Source organism: Camelus bactrianus, chromosome 3 (genome assembly GCF_048773025.1).
Source record: "Camelus bactrianus isolate YW-2024 breed Bactrian camel chromosome 3, ASM4877302v1, whole genome shotgun sequence".
Lineage (NCBI taxonomy): Eukaryota > Metazoa > Chordata > Mammalia > Artiodactyla > Camelidae > Camelus > Camelus bactrianus.
Genome location: NC_133541.1, coordinates 25412817 through 25439180, shown reverse-complemented (window position 1 = coordinate 25439180; position 26364 = coordinate 25412817). Strand labels below are relative to the sequence as shown.

General features: G+C 44.7%; 2 protein-coding genes across 3 annotated transcripts in view; one reads left to right on the top strand and one right to left on the bottom strand.

Annotated features, from left to right (window-relative positions):
• The window catches only part of SLC45A2 (solute carrier family 45 member 2), a 38887-nt gene extending 33191 nt beyond the window's left edge, over positions 1-5696 (top strand). For both annotated transcript variants that reach the window (XM_074356865.1, XM_074356862.1), the window contains 2 exons: positions 1974-2182; positions 4377-5696. In XM_074356865.1, coding sequence (XP_074212966.1) covers positions 1974-2182; positions 4377-4601 — 434 coding nt within the window. In that variant the 3' untranslated portion in view covers positions 4602-5696. The remainder of the gene's footprint in view (positions 1-1973; positions 2183-4376) is intronic.
• Positions 5697-10761: 5065 nt separating this feature from the next.
• RXFP3 (relaxin family peptide receptor 3) lies at positions 10762-12805 on the bottom strand. The gene is made up of 3 exons (XM_010955558.3): positions 12772-12805; positions 12322-12383; positions 10762-12189 (listed from the first exon to the last, which is right to left on the bottom strand). The coding sequence occupies exons 1-3, from the start codon at positions 12803-12805 to the stop codon at positions 10762-10764; spliced, it is 1524 nt and encodes a 507-aa protein (XP_010953860.2).
• Between the last annotated feature and the right edge of the window lie 13559 nt (positions 12806-26364).

The following is a 26364-nucleotide window of genomic DNA, read 5'->3' as shown; positions in this document are numbered from 1 at the left end:
CTGTGCAATCTGAAGTCTTTCTGCCGCATCCCAGCCCACTCTGGGCAGAATCAATCATTTCCTTCAATTCCAGAGCACACCATATAATCCTCTATTTTGGATTCATCACGTAACATTGGGTCCAGGTCCAGAATTTCTGTCCAGACAGAGCTCGGCTGGGCAATCTGGCTGCTGGGGCCAGGGGTGGGGGACAGTGATAAGGGACTTGGTTTCAAGAGCCTTTGCACAGCAGCCATGCTCAGATCAATGAGAAGAGCAAGGCTGAGTACTGAAAGATAGCCAGTTGTCCATCTCATGCACTACTATTCATAGCTGGCCTTTAATCAGTCATTTCCCTGCAATCTTGATGAGAGACACAGTGTGAATTGTTATCAGACCCAGTGAGTCAACTTGGTCCTTAAATTGATTGATTTATCTTCATGAATAAAGCATTCTTTGCTGGATTTTCAGTCTTTGTACTGAAGTTACCTATGTTTCCAAATATCTCTTTATTTTCCTTTGCCTTCTTCCTGACTGGCCTGTACGCTTGTGAGAACATTTCCCTAAGAAGTACTGATAATAGCTTTCAGGTACTGAGACAACTTAGATTACATTTTCCACATAAATATAATCATTAAGCAAACAGAAACAGACCTCACTTTATGCTGCTTTTACTTTCATCCTTGACAACAGCCCTCCAGTCGTGGGATGAATTTAATAGAGGAAGCAATGATGGCTCATTTAACATTTTCAGAACTCCATGGGATGCCCCAAGACACTGTTTGGTTTCAGAACTGATACAACTGTAATACAGATTAGGTTTCTTGTCTTTGCAGTGTAAATCTAATAATTATTTGAATAGATATGGAAAATTACACTCTTGAATAGGCACATTTCTAGTATCTGTCATTTGTTTATCCCCATGAGTTCATGTGTTCCAGTAGAATGAGCAGGGAAAGATAAGGAAAATACAGATTAAAAATAACCAATTAAAAAAGGGAGATAAAAGTACTTTTTAGGGACTTTCCCTACCATGGTGGAAAACATAATAAAATATTTTAAAGCAGAATTTTCCATTTTAAAAAATGAGCTCTACCGTGATACCTTTATTAGCAAGTTAAGTTCACCTGCCGCGAGGGGACCCAAGGTACGAGTCAACCATGTTCAGCCAAGCCTGTATTTGCTGAAATAATGATAGGCACCATTAACTGGATGTCTTCTGTGTGCTTGTGCTGGGTGATTTCAGTTTATCTGACACAGTTTATCTCATTTGATCCTAATAACAACCACAAAGAAAGGTTTTATTAGTTCCACGTTTTCTGATGAGGAAGCTGGGGTTTAGGGAAGTTCCAGAAGTTGTCCATAGAGAATAAGGGCACCAGCAATGGGAGGCGCCCGTGAGGGGAGCCCCTTGCCAGCCTGGGAAGGGCTGGCAAGTCAGGTGATGGACATTCTTTACTTCTTTCTCATGTTGTGTAGACGGCATTCAGGTGGGGTGAAGATACTGAACAACTTGGATCATTCTATAAAATCTGGTTATTTCCATTTTCCCCAACCTGACTTTGGGCTTTGGGGGCCAAGACAGACCTGGATTGTTATTTTGGTCCTGTTAGGCTAGATCCCTGTGAATCAGAAAGACCCCCACTTTTCTTCCATGCCTTGTAGCCCCAGGGTCCCATAACCAAGGTGGGCTTTTGTATCACTTCTTCTGCAACCTGTTGCTATTCAGCTGTCCACGACACAGTGCCTGGTCCTTTCTTGCAGAAAAGAAGTCAACCCACCAAGGCAATTTCCAGCTCTCTTTTATGCAAAGGATTCAGAGCTGATTCAAAAAGCCAGCTGTTTTCAAGCACAGATAAGGAGCTTCTTTCGTTCATGACTCAGGATCAAAGGAAGGCTAAAAAAAGTGGCTCTTCAGAAGGAAAGGTTGTCTGAAATGATGAAATGTTGTGAAGCACTGCCAGCTGTAATTTCTCCCTCTCTTCTCCCCGCAGACTTTCAGAAAGCTTTGGTTCCCCACATCGGATTAAAGGGTCTTTACTTCACGGGGTATTTGCTGTTTGGCCTGGGGACGGGCTTTATCGGGCTCTTCCCGAATGTCTACTCCACCCTGGCCATGTGCACCTTGTTTGGCGTGATGTCTAGCACCCTGTACACCGTGCCCTTTAACCTCATTGCCGTGTACCACCGCGAGGAGGAGCAGGTGCGTTGTTGAGCCTCGGCTCTGAGTCACATCTGGAGTCACCTGAAGGCTGGGGGGGCTTGGTAGGAAGGTGTAAAGCAGAGGTGAAAAATAAGGGCTCTTGAAACAGCAGCACTAAAATGTCCAGCCAGGTGTAACAATGGTCTGGCCAAGGCATGACTGTCTTCCCAGCCCCAACCCCTCCGGGGCCTTACTCTGAAGCCCTGTGCACCTGGGAGCAATAGGGCAGGTACCATGACTCCCATTGGGCAGATTAGGAAGCAGTGGGCCGGTGGAGGGGCCAGGAAGGTGGTGCAGGGGGTTGGTAATGCTGAGAAACCAGCCCACAATCACACAGAGACCAAGCAAGGGGAACCCTGGGCTTATGACTGCAACATTTCTGGGTGCCACATCGAGGGCTCCTAGCCTGAACCACTGTATGGGTGCATGGTGGAATTTCCAGGAGTTATTGGTGGAGGGTAGGAAATTTGTAAGCAACATTTTCCTTGGATGTCTAGGTATTAGTAAGTCAGACCCTGTGTGCAAGAAGGAAAGCCGGTCATAGGTGATCACCTCCGCCAGTTGCTTGAAGGGAGGCCTCCCCATCTCCACCTCAGCACTTACGCCAGAGGGCAAGACCCTACATTGCCCTAAAAGAGCACTAGGTTGGGTATTTCTGCTGTAAAGTTTTTTCTTATCAAAATATGCAGTTTTTCCCCGGTAAAGGGGACTTCGCTGCTAAAGAGACAGCAGCATAAAGAACTGTCCCTCTAAGAGAGTTAGATGGTACTCGGCCCAAAATACATAGGCTTAGGACTCAGAGAAACTTGCATTCAAATCCTGCCTCCCCCACATGGCAGCTTGGTGACACTGGGAATGCTATTCATTTGTGTATTAAATATCACTAAAATGAGTTCATTTTTAGATGGACAATGCAGTCACGTGGTTCAGCACCCACAAAGATACACGAGTGTGTAGTAAGTGGCTCCTGCCACCCCTCCCTCCACGCTTTCCCTGTCTGCCACCCCGGCTCCTACGTGTAACCATTCTAATCAGGGTTTTGTCTGTCTTTCCAGTATTTTTGAATGAAAATCCAGCAAATATGAATCTGTTTTATTATTCTCCCTTTCTTACTCAAAGGATAATATGCATTTTTTTCTGCACAATGACTTTTTTATTTAATAGTACAGGCATTGTCACTCAAACTCTCAGAGCCTTAGTTTTCTAATCCATCAAATGGGAATGATACACCCACCTTATAGAGTTTTGGAAAATTAAATGAAACAAGAAAATGTAGGTGATCTGGTTAGCATAATGCCTACCTGGCACCTGGCAGACTGCAAATATGGTAGGTGGTAGTGTTATTCTCATCATGGGGTTCATTATAATAATAATACATGCATCCAGGGAGGTGGTGAGGATGCGATGAAGTAACGTGTGTGAAAGAGCCTTGCAGAAGGCCTAGCACACAGATGATACCCAACAAATGGCAATCTTATCAATCATTTCTGACCAAATATCAAATAGTAATCAGATATTAATCAACTAACCAAATATCAACCATATTTTGAAAGGTTGAATTTCATTTTTATGTTGTTTCTCCTACAGATATCTGTGATTTAACATCCTTCTAAAAATGTTTGAAGTTTTGACAGCAGGGAAGAAAAGGAATGGATTATTTATTGAGTTTCTACTACATTGCACATACTGACTTCTTAGGAAGAGATAATTTTGCATTCTTAACCATTTAACTCTCCTGTGTGTTAATGGTGGAGTGTCAGACTTTGTGGCAGGCAGGGAAGACAGGTTCAGGCAGGGCGTGGTGCTTAAATCAGGGGTTGACAAACTATGTCTTGTTGGCCAAGTGTGGCCTACGCCCTGCTTTTGTCCAGCCTGTTGTGAGCTAAGAAATCTTTTAAATTTTTTTAAATGATTTTTAAAAAATCAGTAGAAGGATAATATTTGTGACAAGTGAAAGTTACATGAAATTCAAACACCAATGTCCACCAAATTATGTTGGAGTGCCAGCTTGTTAATGCACTGCCACTGCTTTTGCACAACAGTGGCAGAGTCATGTAGTTGCAACCAAGACCATGCGACGCACAAGCTGAAAGTATTTATTATCTGGCTTTGTACAGAAAAAGTTTGCTTGCTGACTTCTGCCCTGAAGGACAGTTGGTGTAGATCAAATGCTGTTCCTGTGCTTCCCTTGCAGAGGCAGCAGGCCCGGGGAGGGGACCTGGACAGCAGCGGGAGAGGGCAGGGCCTGGACTGCGCCTCTCTCACCTGCATGGTGCAGCTGGCTCAGATCCTGGTCGGAGGTGGCCTGGGCTTTCTGGTCAACATGGCCGGGAGCGTCGTCGTCGTGGTGATCACAGCCTCTGTGCTGGCACTGATCGGCAGTTGCTTTGTGGCTCTCTTTGTTAGACACATGGATTAGGTCAATAAAGAGACATCGTCCCTAATGTCAGACACAGTGGAGCACACAGCAAGAAATCAATCTTTTCTTTAGCTCTGCTCGTCTTGTGTCTGCCCATTGGATGCCCCGTGTTATGACTTGTAGCTGCAGTCGTCTGCCGACCCCTCACTCTCATCCAGCCGTCTGCACAACCGTTTCCATATTTTAGGCATCATTTGTTTTAAGGGAAACTGGGCTATGCCTCCATTCACCAGTGGCAAAGAACAAGTGTGGGTGACAGCACCTCCATGTGCCTTTCTCCCTGTGTCTCGGTGCAGCTGAATGGAGAGACAGGCTCTGTTTTCCACAGGGCATTTCAGGCCTTGACGAAACCCGAGAAGCAGACTAGCATGTACCTGTGATGCTAGGATTTATTCTAGGATGTGATTTTTTTTTTTTTTTAACCAGGGGCCCAAATATAGTCAGGTGGGAGGGGCATATTTTTCATCAGATTTGCCATTACTCAAAATATTGGCAATGATTTATTTTATGATGTTAATTTACTCATATTTAATTCATATTTACTTGCTCGTAATTAATTCGGGTTAATTTATGATATCCCTGACATGTCTACTTGAACATCTCATGCTGGAGGATTCACCACTTTCAAAGAGCTCATTTTATTGACAAGGTGAAAATCTCTCTCTCTAGCCTGCACTTTGGTTCCATCCCCTGGAGTTTATATGAAAGGCTTTCGAAGAACTGCGTCCTGTGTCCCCTGTGATCTTCTCTTCTCCAAGTGCTTTAGCTTCTCTCAGGCATGATCATTGCATAACTCGTCTGAAGCTGCACAGCCCTAAGTGGCAGAGCTGGGCTTTGAACCAGGCACTTGGGCTCTGCTGTTTCCTATGAGAGCAGCTCTGAGCCTGCAGGCGGGCAGCTGGTCTGTGCTAGGTAAGTGATAGCCATCATCACTATTTTTAAAGGCTCCCCATCCTGCTCCCCCAGGCCTAGATTTCCCCCCATCCACAGCACTTCAAAAGTGTTTGTCTACACAATTCCAGATGGGCCTGTGGGGCGCAGAATGATTTGCCCACATGTCTTTACAATTAAAAAGATGTATGTGGTTAATCTTCCTGCTTCGTCTTAAGAGTCTGGTGGTGTAGTCTAATGGCCTCAGATGAGTTTCTAACTTAGCATGAATTTCTAACTTCCATGCTGGAAGGGAATTTGGAGAAAGGAAACGAGGTGCTTGGAAGACAGGGCCATCGGGATTTGGACTGCTCTGTGGTGTACCTCGGGCAGAGTAGAATGGACCGCTCAGTAGCGCGGCAGGCCCTGCGGTGTCAGCTCATTTGGGGTAGCAGCTCTGAGAAGAGGAACCATGCTCTTTGGGTGGGTCTTTGGGCCCTCTTTCACACAACTGCCGGGGGTATGAGGAGTACAGACCCACTCCTGACATTTCCATTTGCAGGGCTCAGGGCAAGAACACTGATGGAGGTCCGTCGTCCTCCTCCAGCCCTTAGCTCTGTCCTGTACCGTGAGGGCCCTTGTGTGCACTTTGGCATTGGTACACCCATGGCCTTCCCAGCCCCTCCACTCTCTATCACACCTCTGAACAGCCACCCTAAGTCACCCCTCACACCTAAATGTACACAGACTCAGCGGTATCGTCTACCGTCTGGAGGAAAGGACCCACTAAACCCTTATCAATAGGCTCAGGGCCATTTAGATGGAGGAATTCTGATGTCTCAGGTACTGGAGCGTCATCCAGAAGGTGGGAGGTGGATTCCTTGCATGTGGGGATGGGCACAGCTGGGAGGGGAGGTCAGAGCAGAGTCCTCTAATAATCAAACCCAGGGCAGGGCTGGCTGCCCAGGTCTGAGGGCAGCACTGAAGAGTGCCAGCCAGAGGGCAAGCCAGATTCAGTCATTGTGGGGCAGCCCCCTCCTTCCCAGTTTCTCTAGTGGTCTCAAACTGGGTCTGCATTATCTCACATTCCCTCTCCTCTTGCTGCTTTTGGGGGCTTCCAGGCTGCTGCTGCAGTTCTCTTGATCGCCTCCTTTTTTAAGAGTCTGATCTCTGCTGCCACTGCATCATCACCCCTGTGCCTGGGGCAGTGCTAGGGTGTGAGGTGGTACATCTGGAGCCCCTTGGAGATCTGGCCTCTTCTAGTTTGTGTGCAGTGGTGGGGCGGGAGGAAGGAGGGGCAGGGGCTTACATGGAAGTGGTCACTCCTTCCTGCTCACTGCTCATGCTTGCCACCTGCAGAACACACAGCTTCCTGATCAGACACCAGTCTCTCTGGGATCCTGCAGTTTATCCCATTTTTCTCCAGATTATTATTTTTTTTCCCTGGACTGGGCTGGGCTGTCTTCTCAAACCTGAATGTGCTGTTGTTTCACTTAATCTCTGAGATATTCTCCTCTCCTCACAGACACTTATTCTCTGCCCCTCAGTCAGGTCCCCCTGCCTTCTACTGCTATATTCACTCACAAAGGAAAGCATCTCATTTTTTTTCGGGGGTGTTCACATGCAAAACTACTCCATCTTACCCAGCCTTCCTCCCTCCCTCTCCCGCTCACATCATCCATCCTAGAGCAGCAGGGTCGTGACTGACTTACAGGAACGACTGGGGAGAACACCTGCTCCCAACCCCACAGCGTAGGAGGAAGATGAGCAGGTGCCCCTAGGAGCCCACATGACACAGCACTTAGCTTCCTGAGAGAAACAGCACCAACCTGCCTCTTTTGTTTCACCTCCCTGTCCTTGATCTCTGTAAGGTTTAGAAGTGGAATTATTTGCAGAGGGAGTTCCATGTTTATTTCCTGATCATTTCTGCAAGGATAGCTCTGGTGATTGAAGATTTTGAAATGAATGATTGGGTGACCTGGGAGGGTGACCCGCAGCTGAGGGCCATCTACCCTAGACCCCCAGGAAGTCAAGAGTAGTCATCTCTGGCCAACCACAGTCTTTATTGTAAATGAAGCTCGTTTCAGATGGAACACTGGCTGGGCTATTGGATGAAGAAGAGAGCTAGAATACACACACACACGCACACACGCACATGCACACACGTTCTCTCTCTCTCACACACACACACAAATATTCAAATACTTTACTTTTTTTAACTCAACCGCATTGAGGTTTGAATGAGTTGACAGAATCCAATTTTAAAAGCCTTTAGCCACCTTGGAAACTCAAACATTTGTTCTTAGTATATCAATGTCATATCCACTCTGGGACAAAAATGTTCCATTACCAGACCAATAGAGCAAGTGCAGGGACACCTACATTCTTTGTAGAAATCCTAGGAAATCCTGTCGGAGAAAGGGAAGCCACACTGCTTTGCCTCCCACTTCCCCCGCAATGTACCTGGCATTCCAACCTCAAAGCTTCTGATCACTGCATTTCCTCAGCTTCAAATGTCCTCTCTGCATCCCTACTCCTTGTCTCAATTGCCATACACGCCCATCTACATTGTACCCATATTTCTAGGTCCATCTCAAATACTGCTTTGACCAGGAAGCCTCTGATCCCCCAACAGAATCAAGCTTTCCACCCCTGGATTCCCATAGATAGCACTTTCTCTTGGCCCTTCCTATGACATTCAACTCACTGTTCTGTGACTCATTTGCCTTGTACACATGGCAGTGTCCCCTTCTAAACGTTAGGAATGTGTACACGATCCCCGCACTCAGCACAGGGCTTGGCACACGACAGGCATCCAAAAACTAAATCACTGATGTCAGCTGATTTGACCACTTCCTTGTTGATGCTTTTGTCCTTGTCGTAGACAAAAGTCACGGTCATTTCTCCCTCTAGCCACGTTCTTAGAAGCCCTCAGGTTTGAATGAGGACAGGGTGACCCTTTTCACAGAGATCTTTCATGAAGGCCTTGCCCCCCCTTCTGTTTCCCTAGTACCCATCATAGCAGAATCACACACTTCAACATACTTTCCTAAAAATCCTGGGCTACCTACGCATTATTTTATTGTCAAAACCGAAGTGACAAGTTGCCTTAATAAAGAGAATCTCAGTAAGAGTCTAACAGCAGTGTTACACATGGATACACTGCCATGCTACTTTTGTTCTTTGTTGTGTTCACTTGTTCATTTATTTTGTATTTTGGAGACCTGAAGAGCTTACAATTCCATCTTTATTAGCCCATTGGTTTTCAATATCAGTATCATTAAGGTTTCTTCCTAAGGGGCAGTGAGAGACTAATATGACTACTTTAAAATAAAAGCATTATTTTGTTTTCTAAAAAAAGCTAACTTCTCAAGATTGCTCAGGATTGGGGAGGTCAGGCAGCTTCTGTTTTTGTGGCAAGGTTCTGAGCGCTTCCTCATTGCACTGTGTTGTGTTACAGAAAGCACGACAAGGGATGCTGGGGCTGCAGAGCTCACATTTTGAGCCTTAAATCTCAGATACTGCAGGGAATTTCCAACAAAATTACAAAATGATTTGTAGTTCAAGAGGCTATTTAAGCAGACATGTTTGTATAATGATCATGTCATTAAAATAAGCACACCAGTAGGTGCTCACATGGTGGGGGTTTTTAACCCCAAAACTAGGTTGCCAAGCAGAACAACAGTAGCACCTCTGTCAAAGCTGGCAGCTGGGTGGGTAGATTGATGTTTGATCCCCGATCTCGGAGCAGCCTCAAGAAAGAACTACACTGCTGTGACCAGAACAGAATTGTCATGAGAAATCTGTCACTCTTCAGGGATGGTCCCATAGACCATCCGGGGGTTAAGGAAGAATTCATCATGCAGGTCAACACACTGAGTACTCCTTAGAATAAATGAAACTTAGTTAAGGTAGTGTCCTATGGGAATTCTGATTCCCTGCCTTCTCTCCTCGGTGTTAGAAACAGTAAGAAACCTCACACCTGAAAGTCTGGCGGTCCCCTCAGAACAGGATCTCAGTCTTTTTCCTTCAGGACAGGTTGTACTTGTCTCATTCCCTTTCCCACCTCACACCTCCTCTTGAAAGATCAGTCTCCAGCTTCCAAGAATTTGGTTTTCAGGAACCAAAATTCTACAGCATCTCTTAATCTGCTCTCTCAGTTTAACAAAAAAAAAAAAAAAAAAAAGCGGCAGAGCCATCCCTCTACTCGCTGGTCCAGAGCCTCAATCAAACCGGTATTCTGATTCCCAAAGAGTGAGGGGAGAAAAGTCCCCACTTTCAGTAGCATGTCTACTCAGATCTTTTCCAGTTGCCCCTGAGTACAGCTCACCTGCAGCGCGCAGACCCCAGCGCACGCACAGCGTCTCCGGGCACCCACACCGCTCTCCGGGGAACCCAGATGCCCAGGCTTCGAGCGCATGGTGCACTCGCTTGCTGCAGGGTTACCAAGAAAGCGCGAGCCTCCTTTCCCCTTTAGGGGCCGTTGCCTGAAGAGGTCGCTCTGTTAGCTCCCTCCAACTACACTGCGTCCGCTCGCTCCCTCGGTGACGCGAATAGCTGGAGTGTTTGGGCCACGGCGACCTGTGAGCGCAGAGGCAGTGCAGAGTCGCGGTCGAGCTTCGCGTGTGCCCACTCGCCCTGTCCGAAATGATAAACCTTTAGACGTCCCACGGGAGGTGGCTCTCTCCCAGTCTAGGATGTCACTCCTTTCTTCCAACTCCGAAAAAGTTTCTTGGCTCTCGGCGCAACCAAGCAGCAAGTTAGTCTCGGGGTCAAGGCTCAAAGGAAAGGTTTTGTGGGAGGCTTCCTCGGCTGGATGCACCTTGAGGACCCTTTCAAGAGCTGCATAAAAGTCGCAGCTCCATTGTCCGCCAATCGTTTGGCTGAGCCCCACTTCCTCGCGCTCGAATTGCTCTACGTGCCTCTCTCCGTCCCCACACTGCCCAGTATTGACAGCACAAGGAGAGAAAGGGGGGTGTGTGCACAGAAGGTGGACCGAGGATGGTGGCTTGGCCCTGTGAGTCAGTCTGATCTCGGCCTCTTTGCCAGCTCTCGCGCGCGCGCTCTCTCTGTCTCTCTCTCTCTCTGCCTGTTTTCGCAGCCTCCCCTCTCTGGCAAAGGTCCCCCGGCCTCTTCACTGGTTGCTGTTCCTTGGTGCTTCTCCCTACCCTCGTCCCTCCAACTTCTGAATCCGCCCCCCCCCCCCATCATCCCCCTACCCCTTTCTCCCCTTTCCCTCCCGGAGAAGGCCACTTTGCAGTTTCCGCGCACCCTTGGGCCTCAGCCTGCTTCAATAGGCGGAGCTGCTGGGCAGCACGTCGTAGCGCCCCCCGCTGTAGACTACCACGCCCGGCGGGTAGTAGAGCAGGTCGGGCTCGGCGGCCTGGTGGAGAGGCGCCAGGGCCTGCAGCCCCTGGTCCTCGGGCTCCGGCTTGGTGGTGGCGGTGAAAGGGCGCATGCTGGTGAGAGAAGGCGACGCGATGCGCCACAGCAGGTTCTTGAGTGCTTTACGAAACTCCCGGCGCACGAGGCAGTAGAGGATGGGGTTGAGACAGCTGTTGGAGTGCGCCAGGCACACGCTCACGGGGAACGCGTACACCTGGCACAGGAAGTACTCTTGACTAAAGGGCACCGCGTTGAACTTGATGAGGATGCTCCAGGTAGTGAGCGCCTGGTTGGGCAGCCAACACAAGAAGAAGGACAGGACCACGATGGTCACTGATTTGGTGACCTTGGAGCGTCTCCGGGCGCTGGCTTCGGCCAGGCCTCCCCCGGCTGCCGAGGCCCCTCCTTCGGTCCTGGCCATGCGGTGGTCGGAGATGAAGCGCACCAGCAGCAGATAGCACAGGCTGATGATGCCCAGCGGCAGCACAAAGCCCAGCAGCACCTTCTGCAAATGGTAGAGGCCCAGCCAGAACTGCCGGTCGCAGCCCAGCAACTTGTCCGGGAAACGCACCAGGCACAGCTCCTCGCCCATCACCTTGATCGTGGTGGAGAAGATGGCGTTGGGCAGTGAGGCGAGCGCGGCCAAGGCCCAGATCAACAAGCACAGTGCTCTGGCCGAGAAGCAGCGGCTGTCCCCCAGGCTCCGGCCGCAGCACTCTCCCCGGCCGTGGCCTCGGGTCCGGTGGCTCTTAAGAGCCGAGGCCACCGAGTGGTAGCGCGCCACGCTCATGGAGGTGAGGAAAAAGACGCTGGCATACATGTTCATGGACGTCACGATGGAAACGATCTTACACATGGCCTTGCCAAAGGGCCACTTGAAGTCGAGGGCGTTTTCGACTGCCCAGAAGGGCAGAGTGAGCACGAACTGAAAGTCAGTCAGGGCCAGGTTGGTGACGAAGAGGTTGATGGAGGACTTGCGCCAGCCCTGCTTACTCTTCATCAGGTAGAGCACCAGCAGGTTGCCCGTCAGCCCCAGGGCGCACACCACCCAGTACACCACGCTGATGAGGATCCGCACCCGGGCCTCGGTGTCCGCGCTCTCTGCGCCGCCGCCGCCGCCGCCGCCCGGGGGAAGCTCTGGCGCTGCGCCGTCCGGCAACTCTAGCCCCAGCTCCCACCACAAGTCCTGGAGCTGCGACTCGTTGCCGCTGGTGTTGGCTGCCTGCACAAGGTTTGGAATCAGACTGAAAAGTTCTGCGAGCTCGTCCCCGCCGGCGGCTTTATTCATGACGGCTATCGCGGCTGCAGCGGCCACCTGCCTGCGCAGGTGCCTCTAGGTCATGTTTCGGGGAATAAGACCTAAGGGAGTCCAGCTTTCCCAGGGTTCCTTCCCGGGTCGAGGGCGCACGGAGTGCTTGGGGGCTTTCAAAACAGCCGCTGAAGAGAGCGCCTAGGAACTGGGAGCCTGGCGCGAGGCCGGCGAGCGGAGTTTGGCCTTGGGTGCGGGAGTTGCGCACAGCGTCTGTTCTGGAGGGGAATTTGAGAGCAGAAGAGCACAGTTCCTAAGGCAAGCGGTCGGCGTCCAAAGATTCTCCGGCCAAGGATGGAGTCTCCGGGTCCCTACTGTAAGACTCAGACTTCCCCCGCCCTGCGTTTCCCACTGTCACTTGGGCACTAGCGCATACCCAACCCAGCTGCTCAAGACCGCTACTGGGGGCCAGCTCCTTCTCTTTCAGATACCTTTGCTGGTTTCCTCTGCCGCTGCTTGGACGAGGTTTCTGAAGAGTTCTCTCTACCTCGTTATGATTCTCTGTCGATCATTCGATGCTGTCCTCGCTGCCTCGCGTCCTCTCCTCTTCGCTGTTATCAACTCCCGGTGAGTTGCCAGAGACGCTCGCTCGAGTTATATTCCCACCCGCAAAGCCGAGGCTGCGGGCTCCAAGGAGCATGCGTAAACCCCGCGCAGCGAGAGGGGGGCGCTTTCCGTGGTGCTGAACTTCGCCGCGCCCGCTGCTGAGGAGGCTGAATAGGCGTGCAGTAGGTAGAGCCCAGCAGCCTATTTTGTGTTTTCTCTTCAGTTTCAGAAGGAAATGGTCGTAACCCTCTGTTTTCCTATGTTGCTAGAGAAAGTCTGCTTTGATTTGCTTTCGTATTCCCAAACATAACTATTAGAATTTTTTTCTTCCTCATTTCCAGAGGCATGATTTCTGCCCATTTTTCTTTCTGAAAGCAATTATAGTTCCCTCTTTTCATGCCCAGACCTTAAGTTAGACAATGCTCTCTTATTGAATATACAAAGGCCAGCTCCACTTTCCCTTCTTAATTAGCTGACCACTTTAATATGTGTCAGTGATAGGATTTTCAAAAGGTCTTCACAGAACTCTGGGTTTGGGTGTTGTCCTCTGCTTTGTTGTATTCTGCGAACCTAAGCTAAGCAGAGCGTATAAGTGGTGCGCTGAGTTCACAGACATTAGATGTTTAGCTCTCAGCCCAAATCTCTATAACATACTGTTTTTTCATGCACAACCACACTCTCTTAACTTTGAGGCAATTGAAATAGAGAATTTCATAGGGCTGTTTTTGGACCACCAGCCCTCTATTTCCACTATTATTACAATCAGAATTTTCTACCAGGTGTTTTTTTCAGACCAATGTATGTAAATTCTAAGGAATCTTCTAAGTTACTTTGGGTAAGGGGGAACTAATATGAGCCATTTGAATTACTTTCTTAAACTCCAGTTTATTTAAATGCCAGCTCAACTGCTCTGGTATAAAAAGTACACTTCTTAGAATGAACTTAAGAAATTTTATAAGTGTTCCTCAATGTCTGGAATTAAACTGAAACAAAAGTATCTTAAGCGTAATTGTCCTCAGTCCTGCAGAGCTCGCATCTCTACTTACAGAGATGAAGAGGTTGTGACTTTAAAGCAGAGGAGACAGAAGAAGAAAAAAACATAATGAAAAAGAAATGTGGTACCCAAAACGCAGGAAGGGAAACGGAAACTCTTGATTCCAAAGAGAGAATACCGGGCAGGGAACATGCTTCACTATGGTCTCTGGATTGCTCCGCTTTCCCGCTAGAGGGCGCCAGGGCTTTAAATTAAAAACAAAAACCAAATCAAACCACTAACTATTAGAACTGCTTCTACCTACAAAAATAGTAAACCAAAGCCACACCACATACCTGAAGGAATCTTGTAGAAATTAATGTTATCATCAAGGACTTAAAAGATGCAGAGGTGGAAGTGGAGCAGCAGGCATTTCCACGTAGGACAACAGGCACCATTGTGATTGCTCACATTTTCAGTTATCTGTTGGCTCACCTCGTTGGCATTGGAGAGTAGCTGGGATCACAGCTCCTGCACTGCCCACCAGATCTCTTCCTCCAGCTTTTTTGAGTCCTGGACCAGATACATCTGCAGCTCTGGATAGCAGGGAAATTATGCAATCCAGTTCACACATTGGAAAGGCCATACTGATTGGTGAATGGTTATAAGGCATGAAGGGTACAAGCTGGGAGCCTGGAAGAAGACCACTGAAAGAGTCTGGGTGGGAGATGATGGCAGCTTGTCTTAGTCCATTCAGGCTGCTATAACACAAACACAGAGACTGGGTGGCTTAAACAACAAACATTTATTTCTTACAGCTCCAGATACTGGGAAGTCCAAAATTAAGGCACAGGCAGATTCATTGTCTGGTGATGGCCTGGTTCACAGAAAGCCATCTTCTATGCTTCTATGAAGGGGCAGGAGAATTTTCTGGGGCCTCTTTTATTACTAGGGCACTAATTCCATTCAAGAAAGCTCTATCTTCATGACCTAATCACCTCACTGAGGCACCACCTCCTAATACCATTACATTGTGGGTTAGGATTTCAACCTATGAATTTTGGTGGGACATAAATTTTCAATCCACTACACAGCTTAACGCTGGTGACTGTGGGGATGGAGAGAGGTCCTGATTGGAATTTCATTCAGAGAGTAGAATCTCCAGGACGTGGTCATGGTAGTGGATTGAATGGATAATGGAGAGACGTGGGAGAAAGAGTAGTTCCCAATATGATCTCATCCTAGGCGGTTAACAGGAACTTACTTTGATGGATAGATTGGAAAAAGAAAGATTTTGGTAGAAGATCAAGAGATTTCTTATGGACATGTTTCCTTTCTGACATCCAAGGGGAGAGGTCAAATAGGCAGTTGGAAACATGGGTATGTGGAGCTTGCAAGTCAGGACTGGACTAGTCTTTCAAGTTATGAGAACAGATGAAATAACTTGAGGAGGAACAAGGAAAGAAAGCCTGAGACATCATGAGAAGTGCAAGAAAGGTTAGTTTCTGAAGATGAGGTTTCTATGAGTTTTTATGGGGAAACTTGTCAGAATGAGCATTTTAATTTTATTATCTTCTTTAAAAATCAGTTCTTGGAGAAAACTGAAACTATCTTCATGAAGCTGAACACAGATAATAGAGACAAATAGAAAATGTTAAAAAGGCAAGTTGAGCATACGTTTACTAGGTCTAAGACCTTGGAGAATGTGATAAATGTTTTCACTAAATATGGAAAAAATACTGTCAGCTGGGCCCTTTACAGATCAAGAGAGGCCTGGGACTCCTCCAATACTTTCCTCAGGCTCCTGGTATGAATAGATATATACAGATATAGACATAGATTATATAATGATATGTACATGTAATGAAAACATGCCAAAATCAAATTACAAAATATTGTTATAATTGAAATATTATTTTAATAATTTAATATTTTAAAATAAGAAAAGACTGAGATGATGCCAAAGCCTAAGTTTGATGCCCTTTGTGAGTGCAAGGTCCAGGTTCCTCCCCACTACTCCCTACACTCACCCATTCCCTTGGATGCCAACCATTGTGATAGCTTAGACCAGACCCAATGAGGGAAGAACTCATCTTTTCTTCCCTGATGCCCTCTTTGTTAGTGAACACGCTTCAGACCTTAGGCTATAGAAGAGGAGGCTTCACCTGCTCTTGGGCCGAGGCAATTTAAGGGCTGGACTTTGGACTGGGCTGATCTCTGGGTGGGCTAGACCTCCTTATGGAAAAAGTTGGGATGAAATATTCAGATTATGAGCCTTGAGAGTAGCCATGTAGCAGAATAAGCAGCCTCTGTGAAATTCGTTCTCAGTGTTTAAAGAGGTTCTGTTAAAAACCATCGCCTCAGTTTAACTGGGAATGAAAGGAGAGATTTGAATCCATGCCTAGAGTGGATTGGTGCTGGAAGAGAAAAATAGCCTGGAAAAGAGTTATAGGACTGTGCATTGTGATCTGAGTTTCCAATGTTGCAGGTGGTTCATTCAAATCTTGCATGGTTGGCAGAAGGGGCCAAACCACCAGCCAGGCAGATTTGTGAAATATTCAAGCATCCTTCCTGGGTTTTTATGGTTTCTTTGCAAGTGGAAGCCAAGGTAGGGATGGATTTTTCACAGCCTTGGGGATGGGGCTTAGAAAATAATCACTGGAGATAGGAATAAAAAATATGAGCTCATTTTTTGGTTTTAAGATGTAATGATGAAGAAACATGTCTGGTAAAAATGTAGGAACATTCCTTATGTCTAAGAAAGGGACTCTGCTGTTTTTTTAAACAAACATAAAGACTGTTCTGATGTTTATATACTTATAATTTGATAAGAGACATAATACAGTGATGTGAAAAGTTGAGTAAATACACAAGGTCATAATCTGGATAATGTAATCTATAATTAATGGGTAAGTAAAGGCTAGGATGTGAGTTTGGGGGAGACTGTGGTCATGTGGGTAGTTTGTTCTGGGAAGATTGCTGCTGGGTGGAAGAACTTGAGCTGGATCTGGATAAGAAGACAGGAAATTACTGCCTGAGTCAGGTTAGAGAGATGTATAATCAGCACTTCTAGATTCTGGGAATGTACAAGGCAAAGTGTGTTTTCAGATAAGAGAGAGAAGAAAAGGGTCCTTTCTCTCGAGACCTTCACATTGCATTAGTTCTTCTACATGGTGTCTGATTTTCTTTCAGATTTTTTTTAACTTTAGTAAATGACATTACTATTTACTTAACTATTCATGCTTAAAACCCAAGAGTAATTTTTATTTCTCATTTTCCCTTACACCTAATGTAACCCAACCTTGTAAGTCCTGTCAGCCTGTTCTCAAGAACAGAAACAAAAACCTCAAAACCAAAAAATAATCCTGAATTGGTCTACTTCTTTCCATTTCTCAATTTCTCTCTGTATTACTTATCTTTTTCTGAATAACAATTTATGCTGACACTTTATGGCTTAAAACAACAAACACCATTCACAGCTTGTAGACACTGTCATTGGTTCAAGGTCTCTCATGAAGTTGCAGTCAAGCTACTAGGTAGGGCTGTGGTTTTATCTGAAGGCGTTAATGGTAGGGAGAGGGATCTGCCTTTAAGCTCACTCACATGGTTGCTGGCAGACCTCGATCTTTCATCATGTGGGATTCTCCACGGGGCTGCTTCCCATGATGGTAGCTGGTTTCCACCAGGGTGAGTGATGAGAGGGGGAGAGAGGGAGAGAACCCAGCATGAAAGCTGCAGTCTTTTTATAACCTAAAGTCAGACGTGACACTCCTACCACTTCTGTCATATTCCGTTCTTTAGAGGCAAGTCAGTAGGTCAAGGCTGCATTCAAGAAGAGGGGAATTATACAAGAGTATTTTTACCAGGAAGCAAGGATCATTGGGACCTTCTTAAGGCTGACTCTTACAGCAGGACAGGTGATCATGATACCCAGCAGAAAATAGAAACTGAAGGGCTACTCAGCTGAGCAGATATTTCAACAGCTACACAGTGCTGGGGCAACAGAGACTGAAGCACAAGCCTAGTAAAGTGGAGAGGAATAAGTAAATAGTCCAGGCTTTCAGTCAAAACCACAGACGAGGCCCATCCTAACAGTAATTTCTTTACTCTATTCTCACCAACCAGAAAATACACACTTTCTTTTAAGTATGTATAGAACATTCATCAAAACAGGCCACAGGCTGGGCCAAAAATCAAATTTCAACAAATTTCAAAGAACTGAAAACATACAGAACATGTATTTTGAGCACAGTGGAATTAACCTAGAAATCAAGGAAGGAATGATAACTGGAAATCCTCAAATCTTTCAAAATTAAGCAACACATTTTGAACAACCCATGATGAAAGAACTAACATTTATAAAATGTTGTAAAATAAATTATAGAGTTATAAAATATTTTAAAGTAAATCATAATGAAAATATGGCATATCAAATTTTGTGGGATGCAATTAAAACAGTACTTAGAGGGAAATGTATAGCTGTAAGTGCACATTTTAAAAAAGGAGGCAGGTTACATATCAATGATCTAAACTGTCAATTCAAGATCCTAGAGGTAGAAAAATTAATTCCAAAGAAAGCAGTATGGAAATATTAAAGGTAAGGGCAGAGATATGTGGAGAGCCCCTGCTATGTCGGGGATGAACCTAGTTGCTGGATCACAGAGAGATGGGTGGTGGGGACTCAAGAGAGGAAGGAGCAGCCCCAGGTGGGATTATTAGGGACTCAGGGTAGGAGTTAACCCATAGGTATGGAAATATATAAATATTTTTTAAAAACACTGCTGTTACACTTGCTTACACCACCTGAATGTGAATATGAGGTCTTCTTAATACGGTCCCATCTGCATCTTATCAGTTTTGACATCTTCTCCCCATAAGCTAAAACATCCCTAACAGTTGCTGAATTTCACTGACACGACCCGACCAGTCAGCCCCCATGTTTTGTTAAGCGGTTTCCCTCCCCTTTTCTTTGCCCACCAAGCTCTTTTTGCCTAAATGGACATTTCTCTTCTACCCCTGTTGTGTGACTGGTGACCTACTAACTGTTCTTCAAGGTTCAACTCACACATTATTTTCTCTTTGAAGGATTTTATTATTCCCAATATTTCCTAGAGAGAATTAGTCACTCTTTCTGCGCTCTCATAGGACTTTGTATAAACATCTATTATAGTGCTTATTACTGTCTCAGACACAAAAAAAACAGCTAGCTCTCCTCTAAATGGAAAACCTCTGGAGAACTATAGCCTGTGTCTAATCCATCTTTGTATCATAGTGCCTGGAAAAATGTATGCAGCTTGAACCCATGAATGAGTCATTAATTCCTTTTCTTTACTAACCACTAACATTTGTTCAATAATAAGAAAGCACTTCCCAGTTGGAATACCCGGCAGGAATCTATAAACTCTGTTTCTGATGCTTCTCCAGTCCTCCTGTCTACACTCCACACACTGACAACTTGGCAGGTGTTGTTCTTAATGCACAGAAAGCGATCTCCCTGCCCACCCCCAACCTTTTCCCTGGGGGGGCTTCTCTAATCAGGGTAACAACACGGTTCTCAGTCAAATGGTTAATGAGGACTTGTTTCATCAGAAAATACTAAAACAAGCCTGAATCACTTCACAGCATTCTGAGGGCAAAAAGGGTCACCTTCACTATTTTTCCAAATCAAATTGAACCTGGCTTAAGGCTCCTTTGACAAAGTTGGAGAGAAATCAAGACGAGTCAACTTCGGTGACTTCCTGCTCTTCACGGGGGCTGTACCCCAGTCCTCAGGCCATGCCAGCACAGTGCTGCTGTGGTTGCCGGTCCAGATCTGAGGGGCCTAACATTAAGGGGCAGCTCCACCAGCAGTTTTAATGCTGAGCTCCATCCTCTGCTGAGCGTCTCAAAATGACGGCCCTAATGCTGTGAGTCATCCATATAGTCATCTTGGCTCTGGGATGCTGCGTTGAGGCAGGCTCTGAACCCTTTCTGAAATCTCCAACCTTCCTCCTATCCCAGTTCCCAAGGTTCACAGTCTTCTGCATTGAGCATTTTCTTCTTTAATTGTCAAAGTTCCGTTTATCTCACTGTTGAGAAAAAACTCAACCTAATCACCCCACGCTCTCTAAAATAGTGGTTCGCAAAATGAGGTTCCAGCCGGCAGCAGCGGCATCACCTGGGAGCTTGTTAGACATACAACTTCTCAGGCTCCTCCTGATACCTACTGAATCGGAAACTCTGGGGATGGGGCCCAGCCATCTAGGAGTTAGCAAGCTCTCCCAGTGGTTTTCATGTATTAAAGTTTGAGAACCACTGTTCTAAAACAAAGAAGTAGCTTTTCCCCAACTCCCACACTGAAGCACATTAAAAAAATTTTTTTTGTTTGTTTTAGCCACTCTTCCCCTAAAGAAAGCTCAGATAACTAGACAACAAGGATGTGACAGGAGAGAGGGAGAGCTGGTATGGGGACTGACTACTTTTCCCTTCTAAGGTGATGAATGCTGCTCAGAGAAAAAAATAAAACAAAGCAAAATTTCTGTGGCAAAATAACCTATTGCTGCCTGTTTCTTTAGCTGTCTTAGAACCTCTCGAGGAGCTTAACAGCATTCCATTCCCTGGGTTCCTCCCACGGGGAGTCCTGGTTACAAAGGTCTGGAGTGAAATCCAGATGTTATTTTTGCAGAGTCTGTCAGGTTATTTTCATGTGCAGCCAATGCTAAAACTCACTGCCCTAGATGCTCTGCTGATTTTTTTTTTTTTGGAGGATGACACAGGTTATCTTTACTCCCATTGTCTTTGAGGCTTGTTTGTAACTCAGTCTAAGATGGAATAGCCAGTCTTAGGCTCTCCCAGCTGCCTCATATTCAGTCAAGAGTTGACGTTCATGTCCTTTCCCTTGCTTTAACCATTTTAGCATTCACATACAGGTCTAACCGTGACAAAGTCACTGACGAATGCTTTTGAACATCAGCCTCTACACTTTTCTCACTCCCATCATTACAAACTAACTCAGGCTGACTTTTCCTGCATAGATTTTAGGTTCCTTTTGTTAAAAATCACTAGTCACGCAAAGTTAGAGGTGAGTAAGGGATGATCTTGGTCCCTGCCCCACCACCCCTTTTCTGGTTTTCAAAGACACATATTTCATACCACTTTTGGCCACACACCACATTTATTTGTAAACACAAACAAAAAGCTCATGCAACCCATTTTGTAGGCTCTATGAATCTAGCCAGCACCTAGCGTAAAGGGCTCATCTGAGGAAAATGCAATAATGTTCTGTCGGCAGGGTGTGGCTGGTGGGTAGTGGAGTCAGACAACAAGAAGTATCAGAGACTGGATGTAAGTCTGTTCATCAGTCAGGCCAGTGATGTCATTTATAAGGACGGACTACTATCTAGATTCCAAAACATGTTTAAAATTGTGATATAATCAGCATGTAATAAATTGCACATACTTAAAATACAAGATTTGATTCAGTCATGCCCCAGAGTTTCCTCTTGACTATCGTAGGCTATCCCCCTTTCATTTTCACTCATTCTGATTTGCCTTCTGTCACTATATATGAGTTTGCCTTTCCTAGAATTTTATATAAATCATACAGTATTGATGTTTGTTTGTTTGGTCTGCTTTTCTTTCACTCAGCTTAATTATTTGGGGATTTATCCATGTGGCTGACTATAGTTTGCTCCTTTTTATTACTGAGTATTATTCTGCCCTATATCACAATTTTCAAATCCATTCAAATGTTGATAGATTTGGATTCTTGCCAGTTTTTGGCCATTAGAAATGGAAGTGCTATAAATATTCATGTATAAATGTTTGTGCAGACATATGCTTTCATTTCCTTGGGTAAATACCAAAGTCATGTGGTGGGTGTATACTTAACTTTTTAAGAAACTAGTAAGTTGTTTTCCAAAGTAGTTATGCCATTTTACATTCCCAGCAGTGGTGTATGAGAGTTCCATTTCCTCCATGTGAATATGCCAGCATTGGTATAGTCGGCCTTTGAAATTTTGGCCACTCTACTGTACAGTGGTATCTTGTAGTTTTAACTTGCATTTCCCTAATGACAAGTGATGTTAACAATCTTTTCATGTGCTTATTAGCTATCTTTTTTTGTGAAGTGTCTATTCAAATATTTTGCCCATTTTATTGGTCATTTGTCTTTTTCTTATTGAGTTGTGAGAGATCTTTATATATTCAAGAGACATGCCATTTTTTCAGATACATGTTTTGAAAATATTTTCTCCTTGTCAGTGACTTATGTTTTTATCTTCATCACAGTATCTTTTGAAGATTAGAATGTTTTAATTTTGATGAAGGTCAACAAATTGACTTCTTTTCTTTGAGAATTTGTGCTTTGGGGTTGTATTTAAGAAATCTTTGCCAAACTCAAATTCACTAAGAATTTCTAGAAATTTTTCTAAAATTCTGCATATTTAGCTGTTGAATTTCACTTGAGAGAGAAATATGATCTCTTTCAAGTTAAATTTTGTATGTGGTGTGAATACAGGGTCAAGGTTAATTTTTTAATGCAGGTATCCAGTTGTTCCAGCACCGTTTATTGAAATGATTATTTCCCCCATTAAATTTACTTGGCACTATTTATAAAAATTGATTAACAATTTATGTATGGGTCTATCTCTGTTTGAATTATTCCAGTTTTTTTTGTTTCTGAAAAAACTTGTTTTTATTTCATCTTAGATTTTGAAAGATTTTTGCTGGTTATAGAATTATTTTATAAATTAATTATAGATTGATTTTTTTTTTTTCCTTTCAGTACTTCAGAGATTTTGCTTCATTGTCTTCTGGCTTACATTCTTTTTTTTTTTTAATGAAAAGTTTGCTTCATTCTTATTTTCAGTCAGCATTTGATATGTTTTATTTCTCTGTCTTCTTTTGAAATTTCCTGTTTATCACTGGTTTGGGGCAACTGGATTGTGATGTGCCTTGGAGTACTTTTCTGTATTTTTTTTTGTCTAGGATTTATTGAACTTCTTGTGTATGTGGGTTTATAGTCTTCATCACATTTGGGAAATACTGACCATTATTGTTTCATACTTTGCTCCCCTTCAAACATTTTATGAGCCTCAGTTACATGTATATTAATTAGGCTGCTTGAAATTGTTCCACAGCTCCTGGGTACAGTGGTCTTTTTTCTCTTTTTAGTCTTCTTATTTGTGTCTTTCATTTTGGATAGTTTCTATGTTTTCAAGTTCACTAATATTTTCTTCTGCAGTGTCTAATCAGCTAGGACAGTACCATGTAGTATAGTATAGTCTTTATCTCAGACACGTTTTTTTTTCATCCCTAGAAATTTGATTTGTGTCTTTTAAAAATCTCTTCTTAATATGCTCGTGCTTTCTTCCGCCTTCTTAAACCTATAAAATGTAATTATTACTACTTAAAAGATATCCTCATCTACTAGCTCTATCGTCAGTGTTGCTTCTGGGTCTGATTCTATTGACTGCCTTTTCTCCTCATTGTGAACTGCATTTCCCTGCTTCTTTGCAGGCCTTGTCATTTTTTTTTTTTAATTAAATGACACACACGTGGTTAATTTTACCTTATTGGGTGTTCCATATTTTTGTATTCTGTAGTCTTGCACTTGGTTTGGTATCACACTTAAGTTACTTATAACAGTTTGGCCTACGAAGGCTTGCTTTTAAGCTTTGTTAGGTGACAGCATTTATTCCAGGTTTAATTTTGACTCATTAATGAGTTAGTATCTTTCTGATGCCCTGTGTATTGCAAGTTTTTTTTTTTTGTTCTTTTTTCCAATTTGACTGGCAGGAAAGCAAACTACTCCTGGCCATGTGTCATCATTGGAATTGTTCCACTTGAAGCTTCTTAGTGGTTTTTTTTTTTTTCCTCCTCTTCTGTATCAGATAGTTTATCCCCATGCATGGACTGAGCAGGACTCAGTTAAAGGCTTGAGGAGAATCCTCTACAAATTTCTGAAACTCTCTCTACATGCGACTCTCTCCTCGCTGTGCGGGTCTCTCCTCTTCCATAGTCTGCCTTGCAAACTCTTAGCTACTTCGGCTTCCTCGGATTCTTTACTCTGTCTCCTCAATTCACAGAGACCACTGAGCTGTTTGGGGTGCCCCGCCCCCCTCACACTGCAGCCTGGAAACTCTCCAGGCAGTAATCTGGGGAACTGCAGGGCTCAAATCACTTGTTTGCCTTCACTCAGGGATTATTGTCCTGTGTTGCTTGTTGCAGTGTCTGAAACCATTGTTTCATATATTTCACCCATTATATTTTTAGTTGTTTACACTGAAAGGGAAAATTGTATTCTTGTTACTCCATCAAGGTTGAAACTGGAGATCCCTTCTGCTTGATTTTATATCCTGTTTGTATGAGGTTGGGAATGTCCTTGCAGTAGCTTCATGAAACCACATTATCTTCACCATTCTAGTTAAAAAACATCTGGCATTTGTCAGAGATAAAGACTGTTGAAGTACTTTTAATTATTGACTTGCAGTGTGAACTTTTGATTAAGTATTACCTAACCTTTCTCAAGGATCGTATCATTTTTCTAGGACAGACATTAAAAGTAACACATACCAATATTATTGATCATAAAATAGTTTGAAGTAAATTAAAGATACTGTATCCCCTTCTCCCCAGTAAAAATGCTGTGGACCTGGGAGTTTGGTTTCACTTTCCAAATCCTCACCCCAAAAAAGTGCCAGCCATGGGTTCTTCTTTCTTGTCTATATGCCAAGATTAGATGCTGGAGCCAGGACCAGGTGCAGGGAGGTCTGCTCAGAATGCTGCCACCGTCCCCTGAGCAGTGGCCAATGCCCCATCTTCCCCTGAGGTGCATATGGTGTTACAGTGTAACAAGTGTCAATGTTAACAAACCTCTCCTTGCTGCAGTGACTGGTGATCTTAACAGTTACATTTGCTTTTAGCAAATAGGCAAAGGAGAATATTTATTCCCCAGGCCAAAGGGAGGAGAGGGTAGTCTAATACTGAGGCCAGAATCCATTTCCCAAGGCCAGATATGAGTTAGGAGAGGAAGCTAACTCTTTAATAGAGGGGCGTTTCCACGGGCTTCAAAGCAAATCATTCCCCAGAAAAGTCCCAAGCCACCTCTCACAGACTTCTGTCTGCCTTCCACGCTAATCCATGTGTTCAAGAAACATATCACGTGTACCTAATTTTCTCACACTGGGATTCAAAGGTTCCAGCGGTCTATCCAGTCACCTCTCTCCCCTTCCAAAGGTGAATCACCTTAATCTGCTCCCGGCTGCTGCTTTACAGCAGGAAGCAGTGACAGCATCAAGACAACCTATTGCTTTTGGGGAGCCTCTCAGGAAACTTGGTATAGATTTAGCAGAACAGCAAAACAAGTAACTAATAGAATGAGTCGGTGTTATCTGCAACACTCAGAGGGGCTATGAAGCAACAAAGGAGACTTCCTCGTTGCCAAGGAGGCGATCCTGGCGGCACTATTTGAAGAGCGTGGCCAAGGTAGGTGAAGGTGTTAGCAGAGCACCTTGCCCTCAGCCAGCTGTCCCCCGGCCACATGAGAGCACAAAGTCTGCCTTCTGTGCTCTGGGGAATCAAAGTGCTGCAAAGGCTCATCTCGTGGCTTTGGAGATAACCCCCACTCCGGTCTGGCAGTGTGGGAAAGCTATGTTAAAACTTTACAACACCACAGAGAGATCTTTTGTCTTACTCCAGGCTCAACTTCAAAGCTGATTTTTCATTATGTTGATGTGCATCTTTTAAAGGCACTTCATCCTGAGGAGAAACATATACTTTCCATGGGAAATGAAATTGTTGGAGCAGTTAGGGGCCTTCCTTCATAAATTGCAAGGAAAGATCTTTAACATAAACTACTGGTGTGCATGCATCTGCCTGATTTTAGACGAGGGATCCACGATCAAGCTTTCTCGCCGTCACTTTTCCAGTGGTTAGTGGATAAATTAATAACAAGGTGAATGAATAGACCAATTGTCATAGACACATACACACATACACTTGCACACACATATATATGTCAAAACTCATTGTGGTGATGGTTTCACAGGTGTGTGTATAAATGCAAATACATAAAGCTGTACACTTTGAACATGTTTGGTTTATTGTACATCAATTATACCTCAACAAAGCAAAAAAAAAAAGTGGGTACTATTATAGTATATCCTTACTGCCCCTGAACTAATCTCATTTACCCTCTTCAAAGTTCCTTGGGGGCACAGCTGATGTTCTGCTGTCAATGATCCCAGGATATCAAGGAACAGTGATAAATATCAGGGGACAGGCCCTCTGAGACCAGGGCAGGACCACTGACAGTCAGCTGGTCCCCTCTGAGGAGGAGAACCCCCGCCCAGGCTACTCAGAGGCTCTGGTCGATCTCCTGTATTTCCAGTGTTAACGGCAGCTCTGAAAAATGCCTCGAGCGAATTTTCCTTGAACTTCAGTCATCCCTGTGCTTCTATAGGTTTGTTAGGAAAGCATGAACTTCTTTATGCCTTATTTGCCTATGAAACAAAGGGAGCTCTTTGTGAGGTATTTTAGATCTTTTGTCTCAGTTTGGATTTTCACATGGAAAACCCAATACGAACTGAGATGCTATGATGATGTCATGTGGAAATGTCCTTAGTCCCTGCACACTTTGTGGAAAAAGACCTTACAAGGGGCCTTGAGCAAGACAGATCTATATTTGATTCTACATAATG

Excerpts from the sequence above, each read along its gene's own strand:
- RXFP3 (XM_010955558.3), bottom strand. The coding sequence starts at position 12,805 with ATGCTCCTTGGAGCCCGCAGCCTCGGCTTTGCGG. Across the intron at positions 12,384-12,771 it reads CCGCAGCCTCGGCTTTGCGG|AACAGACGCTGTGCGCAACT; the intron begins GTGGGAATATAA and ends ATTCCCCTCCAG. Across the intron at positions 12,190-12,321 it reads GCTCGCCGGCCTCGCGCCAG|AGGCACCTGCGCAGGCAGGT; the intron begins GCTCCCAGTTCC and ends AACATGACCTAG.